We start from the raw sequence: 19,331 nt of genomic DNA, 5'->3' as shown, positions 1-19,331 counted from the left end.
TACAGGAGAGCACAATACAATAATTTTTAACCATTGGAAAAGTGTGCTTTCTTTTCAGATATCAGTATATTATATATATTAAATCAACAGTTTTCATTTTAACAGAGTATGATTAGTTATACAAATCAAGTCATATGGTGTCAAACCTGTACTTGAACATCTCAATGCAGTATGAAACCAAGCCATTAAGCTTTCCTAAATAATATGAACATTTCACTGCAGTTCTCAGCATGAAGTATCTGTTCAACAATGCATGTTCAATGTTAAATAAACAAGTGTTATCAATGAATATTATGCAAATAACCTTAAAAGAACAGCATAATCCCACAAGAATTGAAATGCAGTGTTTCTCACAGCCAGTATATTACTTTAACATTGATTTCTGGTATTTTGTTTAAAGCTGCCTTACATAAACGTAAGAGAATCTCACTTTCAAATAAAAAACAAACCAACATAAACCAGAACAGTTTTCCTGAATTTCCTAATTGTCATGCCTGCAGAGAAACCTGAATGTATTGGCTAGATAATTCCTGAAGGCTAACAAGACGCATAACAGATATAAAAACCTAAAATATATATTGTCTCAAGAATCATAATTCAATAATGATTTTGGATTTCTGACAAGATTAGCGAATTGGCGAAGAAAAATGAAGGTGGATTAGTGAAGCAAAATATATAATTTCTAAAAATATCGTCAAGCAGTCAGGAAAGTTCCCCCTTGTACAGTTTTGCATGTCCATCCAGCACTAGAAGAAAGTGCTGTAAGATCCAGGACTCGCTCTCTTTTTTTCTTAACTCTAAAAGATACTAAATAATTACATTGCAGTCTGTGTACAGGCTTAGAATAAAGTATCCATTTAGTTCATAAGATCAGTGTGATTTTGGAGGATACAAATTACACTAACAATGTTTGGGTTCTGGGTTTCTTTTTTGATCTTTGTTTTCAAGATCAGTCAACTTCTTGAAATTAGTTTACATTTTAAAATTCTTAAGGCAGAGAAATTTATAGGGAGACCAACAATGCAAAATATGTTTCCACCCAAGTGAAGATATACAAGCATGAATTATGGAAGTCTTAAAACAGAAAGTTTCAGTTTCCACAATTTAGCAAAGAAAGGTGATGATAAAGAGAAGCATGATGTAATGGGTCATTACTGAGGTCTGACTGGCCCTTTTTAAAATTTGTGTGACTGTTACAATTAGCATAAAAAAATCCCACCAAAATAACAGTTATGAAATTGGAAAAGAAGAAATACATACCTGTTGCTCCATTGTCATTAATAAGGCTGCTTAAGATATATTCAGCTTTTAAAAGTTTACCTCATAAAAAAGCAAAGATAGAAAATGAATGTAAAAATGTACTATGCAGCATGAATTAAACGAAAACACTCATCTGTGAAAGCCTTCCGCAAATTTTATTCATCTTCCCATCATTGGCATTGTGTTCATGTTTAGTCTAAACTTTCCACTCAAATATGCTCTACTATATTTTATCTCATGGTCAGAAATCTATTTGATATCAGCTATTTTGAATATACAAAAATATTGCATTAAAAACAGCTGAGGAGGTAGCTGTTTCTAGCTAGACACTTGCTTTAGAAAATCCCACAAAGAAGCTGCGTTTTTTTAACCTACTACATCCTGAAATCACTTGCACACAGATTTGTTACTCTCGATAGTTGTATCTGTTCATACACTACATTCTGTAATACGTGGTTGCACAGTAAGATAAAACTACGTACTTTTTTTTTTTTTTTTTTTTTAACTTAACACCCTATATATTCCTGGAAGAGTGCTTAACCTTAAAAAGGGAGAAAGGCTTCCTCAAGTCAGGCTCTGGTATCTCTGCTGAATTTCTGTGCATGTTGTTCATACTCTACAGCAAGGCTTCAGTAAAATGAATATAAAGAGAAACCAACAGACACTTTTCCTCTATGGGAGAGGTAAAGGCTGTGCGATGGTTTTGGAGTAAATCCAGCTGCTACTACAAGCTTGATGCTGTCGGCACATGACTTGAGGCACTCGCTTCTCACTCTGCTCATTCACATTCATTGGGTTGCTGCTGGATTCAGAGCATGGGAGGTGGCAACGAGCTTGGGGCAGGCACTGAGCTGCAGCTCTCCCCTTAGGTTGGGAATCCCTCGCTTTTCTCTCTTGCAGAAGAAAGCAGTCCAGCTTGCTTCCTTCGGCAGCAGAGCTGCCTGTTTCTGTCCCAAAAAAACCTGGCTTTTCTAAATGTAAAACCATTCTGGTCTCTTTGGGGAGCTCGCTATTCAGGGAAGCTCTGCAGATCTACCTCAAAGCCAGCTAATTTGAGGTCCCACCACAGAAAGCGTAGCTAGGGGCTATGCTGCCTCCCTGTCACTCTAACCAGTTTTTAAGAAACACCCTAAGCACAGAATTTAACAAAAAAGCCAGCATAAATAGGATGCAACAAAAGATGGGCATTCTGCATTTCAGCTGCTTGTCATATGGCACAAGTGTGTCATGTGTTTTTGTTGCATGTTTCAGTGGCCTGAGTCATCCATGGCAGGCTTGACGGACTGCAGGAGATGCCTAAGGACTAATTTGATCAGTTTTATTCGTGTTGAATCCTGCTTTTTGTCATGACTGTCCAACTGAATTCAACAAGGCTGTTCCAGTCAGTGAAGAATTGTAAGTGTTGGCTGAACTAGCCCATAAATCGGATGTGCCAGTACCTTAATACCATGGTAATGGGCACATTATAAGTCCACAGTCACAAATAAAAATGGCTATGAAGGGAACTTACAGTTCTCACTAATTTATTCAAATAAAATATTCCCAAACTGTGTTTTTCAAACCAAGCCTATTTAACTTTGTTTTCTGCTCCCCAAAGGCACAGGAAGAAGATGCACTAAAATTCCTTCAGGTGCAGTCCATGTTGTAGGAACGATGCACATTTTTTTTTTAATCAAATTTTATCAATTTGTAAGCTGCATTGTTTGCATAGTCAAGTGGGTCTACTGAAGAAAAAAAAAAAAAGCAGCTGGGACAGTACAGAGAAAATGCCAGGATTCTAATTTACTTTTTAAAGGCCCTTGGTCAGAAGTATAGCAATTCAGATACCCCTGTTTGAAACCAGCAGGGAAGATTTGTTAAGGAACAAAAGCTCCAATTAGTATTTTCCACACCCTTTCACAATTTTCTCTACCGCTTTTGGCTCTGAAACCCTTTATACCAGCCCCTTTGTGCTAGTGAGAGGAGCTGGGAGGGCTCGAGGGGGCTGGGAGTGGGTGTGTGTTTGAAAAGATGGCACCAGGACCGTAAGCATGTCATCCCCAGAAAGGGACAAAGTATCTTCTTGAAAGTCAAGTAGTTCCTAATTGGGACTGAGCTGAGAAAATGGAGGGGTGAGTGCACCGGCGTTTTGTTACCTGCGTTCACAGAGAGGCGAGCCTGGCGAATGACCACCTGAGGGCCTATCGGCGTCGCCGGCTGCAACTTGTGCAGACCTTTGGCAATCCGAAGAAGTTTGCTTGAGGCGTCAATCCAATATAGGAAGCGGTCAATCAGAAACACAATAGCAGCTGCTGTTACACAGTCCTTGACCATGATGGAGGCTTTCAAATAAACCTGAAAAGAACACCAAATCATGAATCAGCCTTGAAGAAACTCAAGTAGTAAAGGCTCAGTTAGCTGTTTACAGAAAATATTCAGGTTTAAGAATTCTCTGCCTAACAGTGCGGCCTACATACCATTTAAAAATGTTTGCTGTAAGGCAAACCTACGGTTTTATAGCAAGTGAAGTACTGATCATTATAAGATGCAAATATTCACCAGCAGTTAAAAGGCTGTCTCAACTTTCCTCACTCAGCTTATAATTTTTATATTCCTAGGCATGTATGTATAGGAGAAAGCCTTGGGGACAGTGATCAGATAGGATTTATTATTATTTGTAATTACGACTAATTTCAGTCATATTTTTATTTTTAAGATAGGAAGGTTCCAGCTGTGTATTTTGTTAGTACTGTAAACTTCATTCCTTTTTTTTTTTTTTTTTGTCTATTTGTTGTGTAGTATCTGGAACCATATAATTTGCTGCTCTGTTAACAAATTTAAATTATACACAACAGATAAATAGCAGTAACAACAATTAGTTCAGGGGGGATAAGAATCTGGAAAGACTGGAAATGGTCACTATAGCAATTGTCCTAGATGAAGCTCAAGCTATCCATGTAGAGATGGGGAATGACTGCTTGTTTTATTTGGCATATAAAGCATGCTGAGGCACAGAAAGCCCAGAAATCTTGTTTTCAAGCCATTTCTGAAAATGAGACTTCTTTGAATATGCATGAACACGTAAATGTCTACCTGGTCTGATTTATCACTGTTGATGATTAGCTGGTGTTGCCACTAACTTCAGTGGGAGTACTACATTTTAGTTCCAGCTTTCCTTTCCTCTTTTTCCTTAGAAGTCCCATAGGAAACAAGGGACTCCCAGGGGACCTGCCGCTCCCTGTGGGACCAGGCCCTAAATATAAACAACCAGCATTAATGCAGCATTAAGACTAGAGGATCAAACGCTCCTTTGTACGCCACAAAGGAACAAACAGGGCAGGAGTCCAATGTTTTTCCTTTGCAGGTCATCTTTAATGATTTCTAAATCTGCATTAACTCTCTTGGTACTCCCACTGTGGCTGAGCCTGTAGAGTGACACGAGGCATCAGCCAGAGCCGCCGAGGCAGCGTGCTGTCAAAGGGAAGGCAAAGCTGGCAGGGAAGCTGCATGGAGGCACACGGCCTCTGCGGGTACCCAGGAATCCCTGCGAACATCTGCTAGGATGGGGCACCAAAACACTGCCCCACTGCAAGCTGGGGCAGTCCTCCTGCTCATGGCTCCACACGCTAACATCTAGGAGATTCGCTTTTCAAAGGTTTGTGCGGGGAGGGGGGCAGAATCGAACCATCATTTCACTGAAACATCTCCCTGATGCAGCCATCTTCAGCTGGGCATGATGAATGACTAACAACAGTGACCAGAGTCCTCCCCTTTGTATCCTGTGTCAAAATCTCTCTATAGCACAGAAGACAGGATGAACAAAGAATATGAAATGATGTCTCTAAAACTCTTGCCTCAAATAGATTCTTTCTTACACAATCGCTGCAAAGTATGAAGAAAACCAGGGTGTGGAGGGGAGAAGTACACAGCTTTGGAAATATAGCAATCAGCTGTAACGACAGACAAATCTCTAGCTAGGGAGTCTCACGGGTGCCAGGCACAGCCCTAATCTGACAGGTCTTGTTGGTCACCTGCCTTTCAACAGCCTCACGTGGTCTACAGACAGCCTGGCCTTCTGCTGCCCAGCTTCACTCTAACACCTTGGAGATGGCAATATTAAAGTAGTGCTTTGGGGTATGTAAATCACAAGAGAAAAACCAAAAAACCACCTTGAACCATATCGAGTCTCTTCATGAAAAATATGTTTTCTCTCTCATTGATGTCAGTGAGTAACTCCAGTAATGACAGACTTGAAGAAACACAGGGGAGGGAGAATCAGGCCCCGTTGCACCACCAAAGAACAAGAGACTGGCAAGAGAGCTTTGCACAAGTCCATACTAGAACACTGAGTTTGGCAGCTATCTCCCATTTTTGTCTGCAGCATGTTTCTTTCACTTGCCTTTCTTGTGAAGCATCAGAGGCCTGAGAGCACTGAGCCAGACAGACACCTAACTTCTCCTAACTACTTTGGACACCATTAAAGTTACTTGGGCACATTCCTTGGACTCCTCCCCAGTCTAATTTCTATTCTTTTTGCTTTTAGACCAGAGCCCCCTCACTGACAAGAAGATTCATCTTGATTTTTAGCAGCATAACCACCATCCAATCTAGAGGAGGAATCTTAGCAGCCTGATCAAACAACACTTACTTGCTTCAAAAGCACAGAGCCCTTTGAGGTGCAGGAGAAAGCCTATTTCAGATGGTTTGGAGAAGAGCCTACAATATATGGCATGAATGCCGGATTGCAGCACTGATCTGCAGCAAGTATTTGCTAGCTTGTTTGCACTTCAGCGAGGCCGATTTGTACAAATTTCCTTTCTTCCTGAGCCCAAGTTGAGTTTTCTAAGAGGATGGCACTTGAAAAGGATTCCTGGAGCTCTGTGCACCCAACTCTGCTTGTGCCTGTCAACAATGGAGGAATCCCCCTCTCCAAGCACCTGTAAACTGACACTGCAAACTATCCATTCGAAATGCTCATGAACAGGCCATATATTTAAGCACAGAGCATTGCCTAATCTATTTTTTTTCCTCCCCTTCTTCCTTTAATAGATTGGAGCACAAAAGCCTGAGAGAGGGTGACCTACCAAACAAAAGGGCCTTTGAGTTCCTAGGAAAAGTAGACTTGGAGGAGGATGGAAGGAATCCAAGTGGCCCTATTATTTCCACTTGCACTAATTAGACATTTTTCTGTCAGCTATTGAGCACTGCTGAGAGGCCAAACTCACTGAATTCATTTCTAAAGTGTTTACAGAAGTTTGCATCTGTTTGTGTCTCTTCAGGAGGAAAATAAGCACTTCAATAGCATTGTGGAAAATCTAAACGAAGCATCCTATTCTGAAGGGCTTGGCAGTCTTGCAGCTGCATAATTTAACTCTCTGCTCAATGCTGAAACCTCTTGTGTCCCTCTCCAAAACCAAATGGACACAAAATGTAGAAAAGTCAAGCCAGGGAGAGAAACTCCGCTATTTTTTTTTAAAAGGCAGGGCTGCATGCTGTGTGGCACACAGAAACACGGTTCGATGTCAGTCTTTGCAATTATGTTCCCGTGTTCCAAGCAGTACACCGAGAAATTAATACCCACTTCTTTCATTCACTGCCAAATTGTGTGACTGTAAAATTCCTTAGCACCTACAGATAATGCACTGTTGTGCTGGGCACATACACAAAACATGCACAAAGACACTCCCCTCGCCACTTTTAAATGAAATGCGAGAGAGGCCCTAATACGGCTCTCTGTCACCCAGTGCAGACCCAGGGAAACTCTATTGACTTCAAAGATGTAACAGCCTAGCTGAACACAATCAGAAATTCAGCTCCGCTCGCCACATATGGGCACTTTGTTCTTCATGGCGGGCTAGCACAGTAAACAGATTTACTCACTTTCTTTATCACTTTAAAGCTTATGTATACGCATCTACGCAGAGAGAGAGAGAAAGAGAGAGAGAGAGAGAGAGGTACGTGCACACTTTGTTTTAACATCTGTGTCCATGATGTGAAATGCATATATCTAATTGAGTTTATGACACAAAGGGAACCTCACGGCTGGGAAGTGGAATCAGGTGGTGACAGAATTAAATTTGCACGAGATTTCTATACATGGACCATTGGGGAAAATGCAAAACAGCCTTTAGTGAAGGGTTTTTCCTTAATGGCGATGAGTGGGAGGGTGTGCTGTTTGCATGGTTTCCTGCATTAGTGTTTTAGCTCCTCCTCACATTGCGCCTGAAGTTTGGGTCCCAGCTTTGGGTTCAAAGCCATGATGCCTCCTTTGCATTGACAATGGGGGCTGTTCCCAAGAGAGGGGAGAAGCTCGAACTAGAGCCATCTGGCACTAGAACTGGCAGGAAAGCGTCAAAGGGAAATTATTGGTGCATAGTAAATGAGGCCGAGGAGGAGGGGAAGAAAATAGGGGAAATCTTTATGTGGCAGCTGATGTAAGAGGAATTACAAGCACAAATAAATGAAATATTGATTTAATCCACTCTCTCTGCCCTCTTTATAAAGCGAGGATCCCATAGGCAAACCTCATACACAGTGTGCAGACTGGGGAGGGTCTCCTTTGGAAAAACGCCTCTGCAAGCTGTAAGGTTAGAAAGCAGGGGCAGGAATCATTTAGTTTTCAGAGTATGCCCACAGCTTTGCAAATAGTCTGAATTCCTGTGTTGGCTTATATTCATTCATCTTAGACCATTTTAGTCCTTATTTCATTTGTAACTGTGGCTGAAGTTTAAAAATCTTAAAAAAAAAAAAATCAAGAGTGGTCAACAAAGAAATTCAAATTCTGTGCACAGGGCAGGGGTTTCAATGGCACGTATTTCCAGGTGCCTTAGTTCTCTCTCTCAGGATCTCTCCCTAGTTAGCACATCACTGAAATACGTGAACCCTAACAAATTGCTCACTTTTTTTCCTACATTCGTCCCCTGTCAGATTAAATGCACAGTCAAAACACCAATGGATTTAGCTGAAGTCTCACCCTTTTACCCCACACACTGTTAGCAAAGACTGCATTTCCAAGGACTAAATCTGCTGTCACTGCACGGGACTTCTCTATCAATCTCTGCCTTTCAGCTGGCAATCAGTGCACACTCTACAAATAACAATGAATTAAGCCTCCTACCATCTCCGTGATGGGCAGAAGAAAGCACGTCCGCAATGTGCAGATGGATAAGCTTGAAATACAAGGCAGTCAAGTCCCATAGTAAACAGTTGTGGACTCAGGAATAAGTGGATTCTGGACACTCACCTCTCTGTTCAGATCAGGAGAGGACACAATTTAATGGCTTGAGCTTCTGAAGCTGTTAATTAGCTCCAATTATCCATTCTCAAAGCAATGGAGGGTTGGGTGTTTATTCAATGAAAGCAACATTAGGTCCATTATTAGCAGCTCAAAATACCATAGAATAGGTCAGTTTTTACAACCAACCAAGTTTTCCTTCACCAAGTGAGAAAGCACTGCAGCAGTATTAATCCCAGCTTTTATTGATAACCCTTCCTTTTTTCCAATTTAACTTATCTGTGATTTAGTTTTATTACTATCGATAGGTTTAATTTGCTGTTCTAAGCTTGCTCTCTCTAATTCAATGATTCTCCCTCTCCTATTTGCAAGCAGCATCACTGCAGCAGACTAATTGTCTGCAGAGTGCAGCTGGCAGGACCAGCTCCCATGATGTGGTCCGAGCTTGGCAGCATGGAGAGAGCCTCCCACACCCTGCAAGAGAAGGAAGGTATCATCCCTGACCATGCTGCTATTTTCATGTAGATTTCAATGCTGCTTGCAGGTAGAGGTAGTGATGGGAGCACATCTACCTGTAGGCACAAGTGAAAACCATCTGTGTGATGAACTTGAGCAGTGTCAGGAGGGAGGAGAGCAGCAGGCAGCTCAGGCTGCTCAACAGCAGCATTTTGAGGAAGGACAGAAGCAGAATTGTTTAAAGCGCTGAGGAAACTCCTCGAGTGGGAGTTCCTGTGGGCCTTGTATATCTGCCAAGGCAGCAGGGATTTGGGGGACTGTCATCCCAAAGAGTCCCTCACTTTGGGATAGGTTCAACAAGCAATTTTTGGCCTTAAGACTTGCCCTGCTGTGCTCCAGATTTAGGTTATGTCTAAACTATTGTGGTAATTCTCTGTGGTATGTTAAAATACTATGTTAAAGGGGATATTTTAATACTTAAAAATAGCTAAATGTCAGTGATAACTCTCCCTGATGGGGTAGGATCAAGCCCATTAGAGTTAAAGATCTAAGAGTCTTTCTTTCCTAAATCTGTGTGCCCTCAAAATATAAATCCATTAGAGAAGTAGTTTAATTTGCAAGAAAAAATACAGCATAGCAATCTCAGTAATACAATTTGAAGTATCTTCTAGGGAGGAAATACTCCAATAAGCAACATCTGAGAAAAGGAAATCCTAGCTACGAACAAGGTGAACCAACACCCCTCTAGGTACCCAATATCAGACTTCACACTTTTCACTTGCTGCTCCATATACAAATTCTGCTGTACTTTTTCCACATAGGTGAGCCACCATGGAAGACTGAATGCTTTTCAGTATTGCATGCTGGCAACATCAGGGGAGTCACCCTGCGCCCAAGCGGTAAAGCTGCCCTCGGATCAAGTAGGACAAATAACTTCCAGCTTCACCTGGGCGCAGTGTCCAAAGCACTGTCCATTGTGACTCACAAAGGAGGAAACTGCTGTTCTCCTGCACATACAGAACCTGATCTCTGATATTTCTCATTTTAAAAGCCCTGAAGTGTCAGGGTTCAGCCCAGCATAGGGGAGGCTGTGAGGCCGGGAACTCCCTCTTGTGCTGAATTTGGCCCACAGCCACAGTTCTCAGTTACGTCACTCTCCATTTCACCGGGATCACCCAAGAAGAGCCCTTATGAGGCAGGTAGCAAAAGGTCAGCCTGAACAACTAAGATCCCAGGGCTAAGATTTAGGGCTTTAATTCTCCTGTTACCACACCAACAGGTACAAGGCAGAGAAAACTAAATCCTCAGCCCCGTCTTTATTTCTTTTTCAAAGGCTCCCAGCTCTCAAGTGCCACACACACCCCCCTAACGCTAGTTAGGGTACTTCCCTCAGAATGGTTTCCCTAATGATAATCCATCAGTACGTAATTAGCCAAAGTCCCTGCAGCCCTTGCTTGGGCCTATTTTTTCTTCTCTTCAACATTCCCATTAACTTCAGTGAGATTCTGCACAAACAGGGCCAGAAAATCCACATGCCCCCTGCCGCCTATGACAGGGAGCAGGGGACGAGCCTGCAGGGCTCCTGTGGTGGCTGCAGAGGCACCTCAATGAGATCCGCTTTTGGAGAGCCTCTGAGGCGCAGGCGAGTGCCCACCCAGCAGCCCCTCTGCCACCGCGAAGCTGAGGGCTCCCTGCATCCCCCTGCCCACAAGACTGCCCTGAGACACCTTCAATCCAGAAGCCAGTGTCGCCCACAGATTTAAGGTCATTTAACTAGTCCACTTAAACATGAACTGCAAATTGTTTTCCTCAGTGTCTTTGCATGGGCAAGGCCTTAGATGATGAAAACGTTGAAGGTCTGACTTTGCTTTTGTGTTTGCACTGCTCCTATCCCAGCACAGCCTGGTCTATGGATGAATACCTCCACCAGCCACAGTAGCTATTGATACCTAAGATAATAACAAAGTGAAGTCCTACATCATTAGGGTGGGTTTGAGAACGGGCTCTGATCTTGCAAAAAAAAACCCCAAAACAAAACAAAACATTGCATGAATAACCACACAAGAAAACTACTTGTGTGCACACAGTAGTCTTTTGATGAAACCCCACGATAGGGTTTGCCACATCAAAGCCTATGTGTACATGGGCATGTTGCCCTCTGTTGGTTGGTTACAGAGCAGAAGGATATTTCTATCACTTCCAATACCGGAGATCTGCAAGAAGGGGAACTGCTAGAAGCCTCCGTTTTGGAGTGCAGCTCCAGTCCTAACCCTGCAGAACAGGTGGGTTTTAAGAGAGGAAGAGTAATCCCTCTATATTTACATTTGTCAGCAAGGTCCTGTGACAATTCTGATTTTGCTTTGACTTGTTAATAAAACAAAAAAATCCTAGCGTTTCCAAGTTTTTGCTTACATAACAAATACTGGTTATCATCCTTCGGACTTCTGTGCAAATTCCCACCAAATGGGAGATGTGGCTGAGAAGGAGGCTGCCCAAAGGGGCCCGCTTTGCCAGCTGATAGCAGCTAACAGCAAGGTTCTCTTAAAATCTACTATAAAAATGGGGAAAACATTATGTTGAGCTTGTTGAACTGGGCTGACTTTTTTTTTGGCTGGTGAATCCCCAGCGGGGGTGGGGGTGGGGGAATCTTCTAGAAGATGCAAAGATCTTGTAGAACCAGAAGTGCTGGTTTGCACTAAGTATTACTACAAATCTGCTGCCTTCAAATCCCTAGGGAGGTTCAGTTATTTCATATATTGGAGAGACAAGGAAGAAAAAAATTTGCTTATATTGCCAAACTCTACACTGAGCTCTACTCTACGAGGCAGCGTGACTCCCTCTGAACTTAGGCTGCAGCGAGAGCCCCAACTCTGGCTCGCCTGTCCCCTCCCTTCACTTCTTCCCTCCCTCCCCGAACTGGTTTTGCCATGCCTTCCTACTGCTTTAGCCAGCATGCAGAAGTAATGATCCCACAGCAAAGGCAAAGAAGAGCACTTTAAAAGGATGCAGGTGCAGGTGGCTTTGCCTTCCTGATGTGTCAAACCAGCACGCAGCCGCCAGCAACGGGTATCCCACTTTCTAAAGCGCGACACTAAGACAAACCCTTGAAGCCAAAGCCTAATCCGCTTACTCCCTGTGCTGGTCTCATGGAGCTTTTCAGCCTACTCACTGAGTAAAACATCCTCATCACGAGCACTGGTAGCCAGATCTGGCCCCTCATAACAGTGCCAGTGTGTTATGGTAATGAAGTGCCTTTCATTCATGGATCTCAAAGCACTTTCAAAATGTAATGAATTACGGTTTATGAGCTTATTCTAAGCATGGCAAATTAAAATAAACAGATGAAAAATTTTAAAGGTTTTTCTGAACAATAAGTTGACAAAGACTTATTTTTCCTTTACGGAATTAAATTATCCCTCTGTCCCTCATGCCAAAACAAAAAAGAAGGAGAAAAAAGTTGTTCAGACTTTTATCTTTCCTCATCACACTGTAATCACTTCTCTTCAGCCTCATTTCCCCCCCAGCTTTTTATTCAAAGCACTGAAGCAGCCTTTGCTCTGCCTTGAAATTTTATTAAAAAAAAGGGGGGGGGGAATGGATGAAGGGGAAAAAAATCCCTTTTCCTGACTAATACTAATAATACAGGTCAAAATGTCAGTCTATCTACACTTAAATGGAAAACAAAAAAAGGTTTTCCCTTTTTTCCCATGGTACAATAGCACTGGAATATAAATTACCAATGAAAATGAAATAATACTTCAAAGCACATGGGGAAAGGCAGCACAATGTTTACAAAGTATTTTCACCCGCATGATGAAACATTGAAGACAACGGTAACCAATGGACTTCAGGGGGTGTTGGTGAATAGTCTAAAACTAGCATGCGGTAGGATTTTAGGTCCCTATAGTCTATGACCCCATGATATGCTTTGTTTAACAAGGGCAGCTGCAGTTATCAACAGATGTTTCAGCAATAAATAATTGGTATCATCTCAGAAAAGATCCATCTACCTGGGGAGAGGGCATAATGCTGAAAACACTGCTCCACTATTACAGCCACATTAATCTCCCATCTATCCAGGTCTCTCAGGGAGTTTACTGCAGGTGTTTATCCTGGGAGAGAGCAGACAAACGCTCCAAAGTTAGAGCGCTGTGCGGGGATTGTAAAGGAGGTCAACCACTGCCATAAATTTCTGTCTAAGGCCACACACACCAAAGAGAAGAAGAAAATAAATACCCAAGAAGAGTCGCTCCCCCGCCCCCAACCACCGAATTCAGAATTCCAGCAACGTATGATGCTGGCGAGGGGATGCTCGGGCTGAAATATCTGCTTCGCAGCAATCACAACCTTGTTGCTGGCTTTTCTTTGGACTTCTCATTGCTGTTGTTAGAAATAATCAGTGTCCTCAAACAAACAAACAAAAAAACTTGCTGGCCTTATCTGGACAAGGTTCTCACTGAAACAGGCAAAATCTCCTGCCCCCCTTGTAGTTAACAGCAGTTTTGCAGCCTGATTTCTGTGGGGCCAGCTCCCGCCCAGGCCCCCAGCTTTTCAGGCCAGATTGCCCCTTCCCATGAAGAACGTGACTGTTTTGGCTTGGGATGTGCACCACAGTAAGTACAAGAAGATCAAACACATCATCTTTAGTTTATGTCTGTCCTGCTAAAGAGACACTCATTAGGCTAGATATCACATTTACCACTGAAAAGGGAGTCCTCTATCTGCTACAAGTCATGTCTGACGTCTGAGAAAATTAGAAAAACAAAAAGCAATCCAACATTTCTTCCTGCTTTCTAATCTTAAACTCCTCAACTTTCACGATGGGATCCCCAAGCACAGTTTGGGTCCTGCAACTCCTTACTCAGACAAGCATCCTTCACCCACATGAGAAGTTGCGTAAGTGACTTCTTGGCTTTCCTGCCTTTGGCCAGGCTAGGTCCCCAAAGGGATCCTGTCAAGTCTTTTTCTTGAAAAAGCAGGCGTCTAATTATGCAAACCCTACTAAGATAAATAATCCTTACTTCCTCATAGCAGTCTTGAATTAAAAAATGCACATAATTCTGTTCAAAAATCTTGTTTTCTAAAACTTTATGTAAACATTCCTCATTTTAGTTTTATTTCAACACCAGATTTTCATGGAAGAGGTGAACATTCATCTCTGTTCCTGGAAACAGAGCTGCACTGTGGACCCAGATGAACTGCCAGAGCGAGTGCCCAACCTACTGTTGGGAGAGCACAAAGAGAGTAGGAACAGCACAAAAAAAGTCATCACTGCACGTTTCAGTGAGCAAAGCTCTGGTCCTGTAAGGTACTCAGTGCATGGAAGATCCCTGCACATCCCTCTGATCATTTCTGGACAAGGCAGAGCCTGTCCATGAGCTCTTCTATGGCTCTGTCGCCTTCCCCCACCCCAAGTAATTTTTCACGGCTTCCTCTTCTCAGGGCAGCAGTCTGGTGCTATAGTTTTTTTGATTTGGGGATTGCTTTGTGTGCAACAGCCTAAGCATTGGCATTGCTAACAATGTATACATGCACTTTTCATTAATACCCCGGCACTTTTTTCTCAGCACAGTGACAGTCAAATGCCTGGATACAGAGAAAACTTTACCCCCTCAATCCATTTTATCTTCCCTGGCCTGGGAGAGCACATAAAACTGCAGCTACCAGTCAGACCCCAAACCCGAGCACTAGCTGTCCCGTCTCATGTGATGTTGCGCGCACACTCTCCAAGAGCTACATGGCCAGGGGACCACAAATCCAAGCCCGAGGCAGAGCTCCCATTGATTTTACACAGTTGGCATCAGGCAGTGGTTGGGAGCAGGACTTTGCCTCCTCTATTCCCTCTGAACACGCCAAGTGAGGCAGAGATTAGCTGTCTCGCAAAGAGCAATTCACACAGATTGCTTCGTAACAACTTCAACAAAAAAGTCTGAAGTGATTTGTAGCTTCTGGGTCCCTCTTTTGCCTGAGCACTGCAACAGGTGAAAGCCCCATCTCCTGCTTTGGCCCTTTGGCCCCCATGAGCGGCCCCTTCCCAATAGAGACACACTCACCTCAGCCTGCTGACCAATGTGTCACTGCCACAGCTACAGTGCAGAAAACAAAAGTCTCTGAAAGCCCAGTACTACCTACAAGGGCTTTGTGCCCGCTCAAGCACCTCGGCGGTAAGTTTTACAGAACAGGTGTGTTGAACTCCATACCAGTAAATCAGGGAGCCTCGCGCTGATCACATCTTGCAGGTTTGTTTTGTCTTCCGGGCCTACGTCTTGTTTGTATTGCCACTTCTCCGGCACAAAGGGCCACTTCATTTCCTTTGCCTCCTCCAGGAGGGTCCTCAGCTCGTCGGGAAGCAAAGCTGGAAAGGTCAAAGCGCAGGTAAAGGCCTTGCAGTGGATGCAGCCACAAGTGCTACGATACAGCACCCCCCCTGCAAAAGCACACCTCCCCCCGCCCCATGCCTTTGCACAACTGCCACGAGCTGTTGGCTCTTGCCACAGGAATTACCGTGAGGCAAGGAAAGTTTGCCTGTCATCAGCTACTCTAGCCTGCTCTGCCCTCCAGGTAAATTGGAGCCATCAGCCACTAAAAAGGTTTTTAGCAAGAAGTAACACAGCCCTGTGGCCGGCTACACGTGAAGAGCTACTCGCAGGCAGATGCGAGGAAACATTTTCCCCTGCATGAGGAGAGGTTTCCTGGCAGAGCAAATGAAGGCAACAGTGCAGAAGACCTATCCCCTTTGCCAAGGGCTGTATTTAAGATTTTGCTCATCACAATAATGAAGGCCTGTTACAAGCTTTAAAAGTCACATCCAAATTGGGAGATAAACCTGGACTGTATACAGCGATCAGACAAAGACCTAAAGGGATATAATGAATAATGACAGTATGTTCTTGGGAATAATTATTTGATTGATAATTTAGTCAAAAAAAAAGTTGTTGGTCCGATTTATTCAATGTGCTCTCAAAGAAGTAACTGTAGATTACAGCACCCACCTTTGAAGCACAAGAAAGCTCACTTCTACAGCAGGAAGAAATTGCTTAGGCCACGTGTCTGGGAACTGATATGGATACTGCATTTTCTACAAATGCACCACAGGCACCAGTTGAAGCTTACATTGCCCATATACGAGATTCACCCACCAGCTCTGTCACTGTGTGATACGTCTTCTTTGAAGCCAAGGGATCTCAGTAATTTGCATTAGCTGAGGATGTAGCCTGAGTTTCTGCATTTTGCTCGCAGTTTATAACAGAAGTAAAAAAGAAGCCACAGGCGCAGGGCAGCCTTGGTCCCAGCACGCTCCTACTACCAGGCTGTGTGACCAACAGCCAGCACAGAGCTGTGCTTCTGACAATCCCAGTCCTCGTGCCTTCACCTGAGGGTTTCAAAACGCTACATAAAGCATGGCTTATCTCCCAACCTTGGGAGAGCAAAGCAAAAGAAGTCAAACGGTAGATTTTGCTCAGTGAGAAGTCCTCCCAGCTCCTATGCACTTCACGTGGGACACCTGGTGTTCAATCCTCCAGAGAGGTGCTGGGGCTCACAAAGCAAAAGCTCAACTTTGCATTTAGCTTAGGCTGCTCAGCGGCCACTGCCAAACCCCCAGTCCTGCTCCCTCCCCGGGGCTGGCTCTTTGCTTCTGCCAGCACTAACCATCATCCAGCTCCAGCAGCAACTGAGTCCAGCTGGAAATGAACATTACAAAACAAAATGATCAGCTTCAGTTGGATCTCCAAGCAGATCCAACTAAGGATGCAATTGCTAGTAGGAACACACAGCTGGAGATCTGGGCCTGGATTTGTCCCCTCCTTTCAGCAGCAGCTCACATTTAATTTTCCTTAAAATAGCAGTGAAGCTGCAGCCTCAGTGTGCTGTGCTAACCGCTAGGCCAGGCAGACTCTCTGGCCAATAAAAGTGGATTAACATGGATTATTGACCAGATGGGGTTAATGGTGATCATCAGCTGCAGATCTAGCCCCTTCTGGCCATTAATCCCTAGAAAACCCCTGCTCAGAGACCATCATTGCTTTAATGAGGTAATGCAATAAATGTATTACTATGTATTTTTAAATGAATCTTTTATGGACAACTGTAGAAAATACACTACATACAAATTCTACTTTGTGCTCGTACTATAGTGTGTTCACTGTTTTTTCCTAGGAAAAAGTTGAAAGTCTGACACCTAGGGCCAGATTTTCAAAAAGTTGCCTTAAAAAATTATATCACATTTTCCAACTTAAGTTTTCTCACTTGTTGCTGCGGTTCTGGATACGCTTCCCTTTATACATCACTGCAGTTTCACCCACAACCACGTTTCCCTGCTTTCTGAAGTTGTGTCCGGAGAGGCTCAGTCCTCCCTGCTGTGCAGAGAGCAAGTGTGTGGGAAGGTGGCCAAGTGGAGGAGCTGGTGGGGGGGACAGGATGCTGCAACGTGAGCTCCCAGTCTCGCAATCCCAGCAATTCCTGCAGTATGGCAGCCCTGCAAAAATCAGCGCAGGAGCAGGGATGCTCACCTGATCACAAGGAACATGAAATGACAGAGGTCTTTTTTTTACCCTATGTAGGGTGGTCAGAGGGATGTTAATACCTGAAGACCGAGTTTCCCTAAATCTTCTGCAATGGAAGATGAGGGATGCCTGAAGGCAACCACAGCAAGCACCTCCATAACATTTTCCCGTGTGATCCCATAGGACTGATGTGTATGGGGGAATCCAGAGAAACAGAAATGGGATGTTTACACAGAAAGCCTTTCTGTCTCCTTTTCTGCCTTCTTCTTCTGTCTTTCCCAACACAAACTCATGTTTACCTCAATAAAATGAAAATAGGAAAAAGTATCAATAAAACAAAGATCCATGGGATGAGGCGAATGATGATATCCTCTCTAGAGCATAAATGTATTACTGCTATCCTCCTGTTCCTGTTTCCTACGTTATCCTTAATTAAATCGTAATCTTACTCGATGCACTAAAGAACAAAGACTATGGCCGAATTCTTTAATACTGAACTTCTATTTTTAGAGTCATCCTTAGCAGTCATCATTGCTGAGCTGCTTAGAAAAGCAATCTACAGTAACATTTTTGGAAGGATTTAGTGAGCTGGAAGCCTTCAGTTGTCTTTGGGATGGGACCTTTGTACAAACCCAGCAAGCTGCAGCTTCACACCTTGCTGTGGTGTCTAGTTGTCACCACATGGAAATAAATGCAATTAGTGTGTTAATTACAATAATATGATGAAATGTAAGGACATGCACTAGACCCCCACAAAACAGTCAGTGAGATAGCTACTATGGTTTTCAGCTAAACTCCAACTGCCAGAACAAGAGATTATATCTGATAGCTGCTATCTGTGTAAGCAATGTAAATTCACTAATTAATAGGGGTTGAAAAGGAGATGAACCCACACAGGGGTTAGCTTGAAAGATTTGTTTAAAAAAAAAAAAAAAATTCCAAACCAATCTAATACCCATTCTGTCTCCTAAAATAAAGCAAGATGAAGATTCGCTCCTCCTCTCCCCTCTCACCCCTATTTATATGTATTTGGCTTTCAGTTCTTCCTGTGCTTGGTCTGAAGAAAGCCAAGCTAACAAAGACAATGTCTGGGGGAGGGGAGGAGGAGAAACCCCCTCCGCGTTTGTGTTCAGAGAATCCCCTTGGCTCAAACTGCTGCCAGAAGTGACCCTGTAATAATGCCATTCTGTGGGAGGCACATGTGGGCCCGATGAAGCCGTTAGAGCACAAGCTGCTTGTTACTGCTGCTTAAAAACCACCTGCCAGCGGCAAGGGGCTGACAAAGCCCACGGCAGCCAACCTGCAAGTCTCTGTCCTCCGTGTGCGTGTTCGCACGCAGGAACTGTGCGCAGGTATTAATATTGCTGTTGCTGCCCTACTGCAAAGTATTTTTCTTTCTGCTTTCAGCCAGCTCATGGGAACAGTTCCTCAGAAAAGCCCGCACCCCGCTTCACACTCTGATCACCCATTTCCTGAATCAGTTTACCTGAAGGACCATGTCTAATTCAGTGATTATAAGGGCACTGATTTACCTTATCTGGAACTAAACTGATTATTTCTCATACTTTGTGGTATTTAATAGGAGAAAAGGAAAACAGAGGATGAAGGAAAAAAGCGCTACCTGATTAGGAGTTCAAGAGCCTATTCTAAAGAGTGATAATAAAGCTTGAAGGAATTTGTGATGAGAAAACAAAGTACCTTTTGTTGAAAACAAAAAAGAAGAGAAAAATTTTCCAGTATCCATAACAGAAACCTATATGCCACCCTCTATCACAAACACACTCAAAAACAGACTTGGGTGCTTCAGAAAGCGACAGCTGACCTCCCAGCAAGAACAAGGATGTTCGCAAAACCATATTCTAAACAGCTCTCCTCTCCAAGACAAAGGATTTCAAAAA

At 43.4% G+C, this 19,331-nt stretch overlaps 1 protein-coding gene across 1 annotated transcript in view; it reads right to left on the bottom strand.

The window, feature by feature from the left end:
* ALPK1 (alpha kinase 1) overlaps nucleotides 1-19,331 on the bottom strand; it is a 52,135-nt gene that overhangs the window by 11,346 nt on the left and 21,458 nt on the right. The window contains exons 3-5 of the mRNA XM_067297624.1: nucleotides 15,130-15,284; nucleotides 3,396-3,594; nucleotides 1,261-1,320 (exon numbers count right to left, since the gene is read on the bottom strand). Of these exons, the coding sequence (XP_067153725.1) occupies nucleotides 1,261-1,320; nucleotides 3,396-3,594; nucleotides 15,130-15,284 (414 nt within the window). The remainder of the gene's footprint in view (nucleotides 1-1,260; nucleotides 1,321-3,395; nucleotides 3,595-15,129; nucleotides 15,285-19,331) is intronic.

Source organism: Apteryx mantelli, chromosome 5, assembly GCF_036417845.1.
Source record: "Apteryx mantelli isolate bAptMan1 chromosome 5, bAptMan1.hap1, whole genome shotgun sequence".
Classification (NCBI taxonomy): Eukaryota; Metazoa; Chordata; class Aves; order Apterygiformes; family Apterygidae; genus Apteryx; species Apteryx mantelli.
Note: the sequence above shows the minus strand (reverse complement) of the source record. Positions and strands in the feature narration are given on the sequence as shown.